The sequence below is a fragment of the Rattus norvegicus genome, chromosome 7 (genome assembly GCF_036323735.1).
Source record: "Rattus norvegicus strain BN/NHsdMcwi chromosome 7, GRCr8, whole genome shotgun sequence".
Lineage (NCBI taxonomy): Eukaryota > Metazoa > Chordata > Mammalia > Rodentia > Muridae > Rattus > Rattus norvegicus.
In genome coordinates, this window is record NC_086025.1 from 135,444,681 (window position 1) to 135,454,248 (window position 9,568).

Consider the following 9,568-nt stretch of genomic DNA (forward strand, 5'->3'; position numbering starts at 1 on the left):
AACTGAAATCCCTGAACAACGTATATGTGAAACTGAATATGTCCCCAAGAATATTTGAAGTAGTCTGGAAGGTTTTTAATAAGGAGCTCAGTTTCAAGAGGGATTTTGAAAGACATACATCAACCTCAACTTTGTTTTGGCTGGGTTTTTTTTTTTTTTTTTGGCTAAGTTATCTTTTTTCTTTTTTTCTTTAAATCTAGGAGAGAAGAAATTTGCCTGCCCTGAGTGCCCTAAGCGTTTCATGAGGAGCGATCATCTGTCAAAGCATATCAAGACCCACCAGAACAAAAAGGGAGGCCCAGGTGTAGCCTTGAGCGTGGGCACATTGCCCCTGGACAGTGGGGCAGGTTCAGAAGGCAGTGGCACTGCCACTCCTTCAGCCCTTATTACCACCAATATGGTAGCCATGGAGGCCATCTGTCCAGAGGGTATTGCCCGTCTTGCCAACAGTGGCATCAACGTCATGCAGGTGACAGAGCTGCAGTCCATTAATATCAGTGGCAATGGTTTCTGAGATTAGACGCCCAGGGCCAGAGACATATGGGCCAATACCCACCAAGCCTGGGATGCAAGGTAGCATGGGTCCAAGAGACATGTGGAAGAGAGAGCCATGAGGCATTCATGTGCTTGGTGATAGGAAGAATTGGGAGATGGTACAAAAGAAGAGATGGGATCGTGGCACCCATCTATGTCACTGGTGACTCCTTGAAAATGGAGAATATTAGTGAAAATTCTGTTGGTGCCACTTTTTGATCAGCATTTATCTCATCCCAGGTTCTTCTTACCCTTCTTACCCAGCCTCCTCTTCCTGTTTTTCCCTCTTAGCTCTCCCATGATGGATCCCCCCCTTTCCTAAAGCCATCATGCCTTGATAAATATATATGATCATTGAAATACTTTTTAACAAAAACAGATTCTATATTATATATATATATATTAAAAAATATATAGAGATGCTTTCACAGGGGCTGGCTGGGAGGAGGAAAAAGACCATTCTGTGACCAAAATACCTTGGTCTTTTTTTCTTTTTCTTTTTTTTTATATTGCCTTATTTCTCAATGGCTGAGCCTTATCATGACACATCAAGCTTTCCTATAAATGTTGTCCTGGCATCCCACCAGAGTAAGCATTCATACGCTCTGCTTCAGTTCATATATACATATATAATGTGTCTTCTTCCTTAATTTTGTTACTTTATTTGGGATCAGCTCCTTGCACTCTTTCCTGACTCAGTCCTTTTTGTCTCACACCCTTTTCTTACATGATCATTTCCTGTGTTGTTTTTGACAGTGATCCCTGGATTAGGCACTTCTGTTAATATTTTAAAGACGTTAGTTCCAGCAACGGAGTGGAAAAGCCTTGAAGTGTAGCTATGGAGGGAGTGTTCAAATACTACTGACGCAGGCACATTAGTGCTGGAGAGTCAAAGCCATCTCCCTTTATTAGTTGTTCTACACATCAAAAGTCAGAAGTATTTCTGTGGAATTGTGTAAGAGGCCCTTTGAAGGAGATACACTGTCAAAATGCTCAAATATAGGCAGCAGCTTTCAGTATGAAAAAGATGTTCTCAGAAAAGGAAATAACTCAATAGTCTTGGGTTCAGAAGTTAGTGGAATTATTCGGATTTCAGTATCATTGTCTTCCAGATAACTCTCAGCCTCACAGAATGGCCTTCTGAGTTCACACTCTGAAAGGAAGTACACTTCCTCTTTTGAACATTTCTGTAGTTCCTTCGTATTAATGTTTTAATGTTTAGGAGCATCAGCCAGGGAATCTGTTTGGACTTTCCATTCTGTAGAGTGCAAAACTTGTGCCAGTGGCAAAAGTGGTTCTTTTAAAAAAAAAAAAAAAGTCCCCCTTAACTCTTCCTTACATGTACTTGGGTGGTTCCTAAGGGAAAGGGAAGCACACAATCATGGGAACGATAGCCCAGAACAAAAAGAAATCTTGTCTTACCACTGTGGATTTTAGGAGAAATTGGGAGAAATTATCCTGCTTTCTCTATGGCCTGATTCCAGAAGAGACTGATCCAAAAATTATATCGGCAGGGAAACTCAGTGCATTTTACACTGAGACTTAAATGCAACCAGAATTGTCCTCAAGGCCCAGCCATTAAAGCATTGTCTCTCTTGACTTTCTGCTATCTTGTCAGAGAGCTTTTCACTGTGAGGAAGTATGAAAGTGGTTGAGTGTATGTGTGGAATCTATTAGGTTGGGGATAGGTTTTCTGTTAGCCAATATTTAAAGAGACCTGCAATAAAAAATTACCCTGATCTGATAGAGAATCTAAAATGTTTGTGTATGACTGCGTGTGAATGTGTTTGTGCCTGTATATATCTACATGCAGATGAGAACTTATATTTGAAATTGTTGGAAAATAAATTCAGATCGAAATGCCTTTCAGGTCCATTATCTAGAAATTGGTCATAAAACTTGGGTATGTTCCTAAGGTCAGTTCTCTGCTTGTGTTAAATTGGTTAACAATTATGGGGTGGGGGGATATCCTAGTGCACTTTCTAAAAAAAGAAACTATTTTTGTGTTTGAAAATGAAATCAACATCCAAATCTATAGTGGATTCCTTATTCTAACTTCTTTATCTTGGCTACAAATAGCTTATAGTGTTATTATACATGTTACGTAAATTCCATCTAAACTAGGTTCTTGTTAAGTTTACGGTGTTGTTAGCCTGAAATACTAACATTAGTTTATTCCATTTGGTCCTTTCTGTGCAGACTTAATACTGTTATCAAGACTCAGGAAATATTTCAAGGGACTTTCCCCAAATCACATGTTATTAATGTTGAAGTAAACGTTACCTGTCCTTAGCCATCATCACACCTTTTGTTCCTAACGAAAAGCAGAACTCAAACTTATTTTACACTCATAATCATGTGCTTTGGCATCTCTGGGGGAAGAGGGCAGGATAACTCACTGGAGTGTGCAGTATTTTGCTAGAAAATTGAAGGAGTAGAATCTTGTTTAGTTCGAGGTGATTAGATATAAGCTGGCCTGGTGTTGCTGATGACCGTAAAAGCCTTATATAAGTTAAGGATCGGAAGGTGTTTTCTCTTGGTGAGAAGTTGATGATTTACCCTCAAGGTCTGCTACATTAACATTAACATGAATTAATTTACATCAGATTCTTTCTGCTTTTTGAGTTTCCTTCTCCAGTGTCTTATTGCCCATAAAATGGAATCAGTTTCTGCTCTTATCTCCCTGTCTATGAACCACTCAGCCTTTTTCACAGTTAAGAGATTACATTACTCCAGTCAGGGTATTGTTACTGAAAGGGAACCTTTCCCAGAACTTTTGGCCATCAGAATTTAACATAATTGGCTTGCATAAGGTTTCTAAAATTCTCTTCATTACATTTGTTGTTTGGAATTTTTTTGTTTGTTTTCTTTCATCGAGATAGGGTTTTACTCTGTATCCCAGGCTAGCCTGGAATTCACTATGTAACTCAGACTGGCCTTGAACTTTGAATAATCTTTTTTGCCTCCTAAGTGTTGGGATTACAAGTATATGCCACTGTGTCCAGCCTTCATGATTTTTTACCTAATTTTTAAAAGAAAAATGACTATACCTTGCAAAGTGATAGGTGACCACCAATGTAATAGTCTTCTTTTGTTTTGAAATAGGTCTTTCAAAGTATCCTTGGCTGGTCTGAATTTATATGTAGTCCCGGCTGCAGAGATCTGTCCACCTTGGCCTTTCAAGTGTTGGGGCTACAAATGTATGCCACCACACGCAGCAGAAATAGTAATCTTAAACATTCATTTCCTTGTCCTAGGCTGCCCTTTATATTCATCTACAAATTGTTTGACTGTGTCATCTTTTTCCACCATCTTCCTTCAGGGACCTCCCATAGGCACTCTTTTTGGGGGTGCTATTCAAAATGCAGTATAGTGGTTCTTTCATAGCCTGGTCTCAGTAAATAGACCCTTTAATCACAGAAGGTATAGACTGAAGTATGGGATGACGGTGTTATAATTTGGGGAGGGCGGGAGACTAAAGCTGTAATTACTATGGCTGATTTATCTCTACTATATACATATATTTTTTGCTTTTGTATATCCGATATAGAAAACTAAGCATTGTATTTTTTTAACAAATCTGAGAAAGCACTATGAACTGCAGGTGTTGACTTTCAGAATATATTTTGTATTGTTAATACTTCACATTATGTGAATACTGGAAGCTGCAGATCTTTGTAAGCCGCAATAAAATTGGATACTTTTTGAGGGGTTCTTTTGGAGGTGCTAATCAGGCCTCTGTTATACTTTGAAGGAGCCCTGGTGCTACAAGATTAAAGTTTTCATTCAATTTTAAGTGCCCTAATGTCTTTTTGGACCTTGGGATCAGATGAGAAGTGATTCGGAGGTCAGGTACTGAGGAAGTGACGATCGTGTCCCGCCTCAGCTGAGGGCCTCTTTGCATGGTTTTACTTTCCATAGCCAAAGTTGGGTAACCTCTTCGGGCTGCCAGGAGAAATATTAGAAATCTCAGTTTGGTCTTCTCTCAGATGAGCCAGTAACTTAGAAGGATAAAGGCAGCAGCAGTTGCTTTGGGAGAGGAGGGGATGGCATTTTTCCAACCCGGAAAACATTGCTTCGATCGCTGCTGATAAAACATGGGCAGGTTATTACTTTGGTTTAGAAAGGCTGTGTGCCTCTCTTGGCTCTGCTCCGGGGGTACAGATCTTCATCTAGGAGGATGAGTAGACCAGCTTTGAGGTTGAGCTGTTTCTTTTCTTTGTCTGCCTTCCCTAAATACCATCCCCCAGAAAAGACATTAAGCAGCCTTTATTTTAAGTTCCTACTCCCTCTTCCAGACTTGGCTCATGTGTTGTAGATTGAAGACTGGGAAGAGAAAAGAGGGGGAAGTATTTGGCTCCATTCCTTCCCTAAGTCATCTCACTTCCCAAACTCAGAAGGATTTCTCCACAGCACTCATTTGAGAGAGTGAAGCTTTTTTTTTTTTTTTTTTCCCTTTCAATTTGCTCCTTTATCAAACAGCCTAACCTTCCTTGTCTTGGCTGAGAGAGTACAGGGACTCCTCATCTGTCCTTCTGCTCCAAATCCCAGCTCGTGGAGATTGAGGAGCACAACAGGTTAGGCTGGGGCTGCAGATGGAAGAGACTTCGGTTCATCTGCTTGGTTGTGTGCTTTCCTATATCTTGCCTTCAGGAATCACACTGTGCCTTCTCTACCAGGGAACTGATTCTGTCTACACAGCTTTTCCAGTAACTGCTCTTGAAAATTGTGGATATGGCAGTTCTTCCTATTTCTGATGACACTTTTCTCCCAGTAACATCCTAATACCCCTTACCTTGCTAAAGACTAGGCACAAAGTCAGAATATGTTGATAATGATCTGAGGAAGCCAAAGGCAGCTGCCCTAGGGCCTGCTTCCCTCTCCCAAGTCTGTCATCCCAGGGCAGAGGAGTAGTGCTCCACTCTGGTGCCTAAAACCAGTTTATCTTTCTTGATACTGGGAATAACCAGTCTCTGTACCACTGTTGCCTTTAAGCCTTTAATCTCACGATGTTTGTTGTGGGTTCCAATCCAGTTGTCACCAGGGCTGTGAGGGTAAATACTTCTCAAGTCACTCACTTTCTCCACCCTCACTCTTGAGTATGTATGATGTTAATCTCTCGTCTTCCTGCTCCTTTTGTATCTTCCTCGTCTCTCCCCCCACATTTTTCCCTGGGTGTTTTGGGGTCTCAGTATCTCTTTCTCTATATCTCTATCTCCGTCTCCACCTTTTGTACAAAGATTAGTTCCAATGTAGTCTGTAGCTCCTTTGTAAAACAATTAAAAACTTTTTTAATAAATGATGTCTCTGGTGTATTGAGAGGGTTGGGAATGGGGTATATGTGGTAACTTCCTATTTTGAATCCAACAAATGTTGCAGCTACCTACACTATATTGTACTCCCATACATTTTAATTAATGCACTTAATCTACACTTTAATCTTAGATGAGGGTTCACAAACAACAGTGCTTTGACTATAGAAACGTGGAGGACGTGAGGTTTGGTAGTCCATGCCTGTAGTCCCAGCACTGTGAAGTGTGAGTAGGTTGGATTTGAGAGGCCAGATTGGTATATATAGGAAGTTCCAGGCCAGTATAGACTGTCTGAAAAATAAAAGCAGGAGGAAGGGTAGACACTGAGTTGCTGAGTTTCTGGGCCCAACGATAAAGTACTTCTATGTTGTGTGTGATTCCCTGAGTGTAATTCTAAGCACTTAAAAAAGATGACTGTGAAGAAAAACAAGAATAGTGGCTGCCTCAATTTCAGTAAGTTTTTTCTGCATTTGTGTGCAAGCACACATGCCGCAGTATATGTGGAGGTCAGAGGACAGAGGTCAGAGGAGTCTTGCTCACCATGTGGATAGATTACTTGGCTGTTGGGCTTGATGATAGAGGCTTTTGGCACTGAGCCATGTTTCCATCACCACCACCACCCCTTTTTAAATAATTTTTACTGTTTTTGGTACTTTCAAGACGGTGGGTCTAGGTAGCTCTGACTGTCCTAGAACTCAATATAGAGACCAGATGCCTAGAAGGGACAAGAGATCCATCTGCCTTCTGCTGGTCTCTTTAAGTGCTGGGACTTGAGTTTTTACTTTATGTATATGGGTGTTCTGTCTGCGTGTGTGTCTGTGTACTATGTGTGTACAGTGCCAGAGGGTGTCAGATTCCCTAGAACTGGAGTTAACACACATTTATAAGCTGCTGTGTGGGTGCTGGGGATCAAACCTGGGTCTTCTAGACCAGTTTCAGTGCTCTAACCACTGAGTCATCTCTCCAGCTCCTCCACCCATCATCACACCCTGGTTTTTCTTAACTGTCTCTAGCAGAGGTTGGGTTTCCAGCATCCTGTATAGTTCTGCTTCCACTTTCCTAGTGCCAGGCTCACAAGTCTATACCCATGACACTATGTTGGGAAATCACACTACCAACTAAACTACTTCTCTAGCCACCTTTTAAGTGACCTACTTATTTTGGAATACTATCTTTTAGGGAAAAAAGTTTTTGGCTTGCAAAGAAGTTACAAAGGGTTGCTATATAACAGCTTCCCTCTTTTTTTTTTTTTTTTTTTTTTTTGGTGGTGGTTGTTGACTTAATGTCTACATAGCCCAGGTTGTCAAGGCAGTCCCCTTGCCTCAGATTCCCAAGTCCATGTAAACAAGTCTGTATGTGAGTGCAGGTGTGGTATGCATGTGTCACAGTGCACATGGAGAAGGACCTTGGGTATTCGACCATCTTCTACCTTGTGAGACTCACACAAACGTGGTGGCATACACCTTTAATCTCAGTGCTTTGGAGAGTTGGGCAGATCTCGTGAGTTTGAGGCCTGTCTGGTCTATAGAACTAGTTCAAAGGGTCCACAGAGAAACCCTGTCTTGAAAAACCTAAATATGGGGCTGGAGAGATGGCTTAGTGGTTAAGAGCACTGACTGCTCTTCCAGAGGTCCTGAGTTCAAATCCCAGCAACCACATGATGGCTCGCAACCATCTGTAATGGGATCTGATGCCCTATTCTATTGTGTCTGAAGACAGCTACAGTGTATTAATATATAATAAATCTTTAAATAGAAGAAAGAAAATAAAAAGAAAAGCCTAAATAACAAAATAAAAGATAGGTGGTAGTGGTGGTCCCAAAACATTTTTAATCCTACCATTCTGGAGGCAGAGGTAGGCTGAGGAATTTTAACTCAGCCTTAGGACTCCACAGAGAAATCATGTCTTGAAAAACCTGTAGAGGACCGGAGATGACTCAGCGGTTAAGAGCACTGAGTTCAGTTCACCAACAACCACATGGTGGTTCACAACCATCTGTAACAGGATCTGATGCCCTCTTCTGGTGTGTCTGAAGACAGTTGCAGTGTACTCATATAAGTAAAAATAAATATTTAAAAAAATGAAAAACCTATATAAACAAATAAATGAAACAAGCCAGATGGTGGTGGCCTCACTTCTTTAATCCTAGCACTCCAGAGGCAGAGACAGATCTCTAGTGTACTGAGGAATTCCAGTTCAGCTCCGTGCTATTGTGGTAAGTGCTTTACTGACAGCACATCTCCTTAGGTGTGCGTTTATGTTTGAGACAGGGTCTCTCTATATAACCCTGCTAGGCTTGGAATTATATGTAAACCAGGCTGGCTTTAGCGCTCCTGGACCTACCTATCAGCCTGTGCCCCCCCCCCCCATGCTGGTATTGAAGGTGAGCGCTACCATGCTACCATACCCATCCAGATGTGTGCTTTAACAGCCCGAAACAGCTCAGTAGTAGAGTGGACTCATTCAATAAATGCTTTTGAGCCTTTGCTCTTTATTCCGTACTAAAGCTAAGGCAAATGCTTGAGACAGGCCCTCCCACCATGACTTCTGCAGTTGGGCCTGTGATACAGATGCCACCAGTTGCTCTTCTCGCCTGATCTCGTTTTCAGCAGCCAGTTTGTCTCCTACTTTATGGAGAAGATAGCTAAAATTTCTTCAAACTGTCCCTCACTCACCTCCTCAAAACATGTTTGCCCACCAGTCTGCCCCATCCCTCTTCCTAAGAAGGAAACACTGTTCTTCCTTTGAAGGTGGCCCGTTTTCTCTCACTTGACTTCTCTTTGTTCTTTGTTTTGATGTGATTTTTTTCCTTTCATCTTCAGCCTGCCTTTGGTTCCCTCCTTAGCTTATGAGCATGTTCTCAGTCTCCCTCTACCCCAGCCCCATTCTGAAAAACTGCTTCCTTCTCAGTCGTGCTGATCTATTGTCCTCCCCAGAGTTAGTGGGAGCAGTTTACACCCAATAATTTTCACCCCTCAGACCACTTTGTTAGCACTGATTCTTTCAAAAATGTTCAGTTTACTGTTAGCCACCTGGTTACAGACCATTGGTTTCTCTGTGTTGCAGTGTGCTCCTGATTAGTGATTTCTCCATTTTAAGCTTTCTTGTGGTAAAACGTGATGCTGCTGTGAATGTGGACCAGTGAGAGGGCTGGCTCAGTTGACAAGTGAGTTGGCTCAAGGGTAAAGACCCTAGGCACTTGCTGATCCTGACAACTTGAGTTCAACCCCTGGGATTCATGCTGTTGACAGAATGGACAGACTCCTTGCAAGTTGCTTTCTGCCCTCTACAAATGCAATACATAAATAGAATGCAATTTATTTTTTTTTAAAAAGCCAAAGGTTGAATGAGAGGAGGCAAATGTGGACATGCACACCTTTAATCTCAGCACTCTGGAAGCAAAGGCAGGTGGGTATTTGTGAGTTCAAGGCCAGCCAGGGCTACACAGTGAGACCTTGCTTGCTTCAAACAAAACAAGTTATAAGGGGCCAAACAGTAGTTAAGAGTGCTTGCTGAAAGCTGGGCACACGACTTTAGTTCTAGCATTCAAAATGTAGGCAGATCTGAGTTTGAGACCAGCCTAACCTACAAGAGTTCCAGAACAACCAGAGCTGTTATGGAGGAGAAACTTTGTGTATCAGAGAAGGAGGAGGAGGAGGAGGAGGAGGAGGAGGAGGAGGAGGAGGAGGAGGAGGAGGAGGAGGAGGAGGAGGAGGAGGAGG

General features: G+C 41.9%; 1 protein-coding gene across 3 annotated transcripts in view; it reads left to right on the forward strand.

The window, feature by feature from the left end:
* Positions 1 to 5,833, forward strand: part of Sp1 (Sp1 transcription factor) — a 30,650-nt gene extending 24,817 nt beyond the window's left edge. For all 3 annotated transcript variants that reach the window (XM_039078432.2, NM_012655.2, XM_039078431.2), the window contains exon 6: positions 201 to 5,833. In XM_039078432.2, the coding sequence (XP_038934360.1) occupies positions 201 to 514 (314 nt within the window). In that variant the 3' untranslated portion in view covers positions 515 to 5,833. The remainder of the gene's footprint in view (positions 1 to 200) is intronic.
* The last annotated feature ends 3,735 nt before the right edge of the window (positions 5,834 to 9,568 follow it).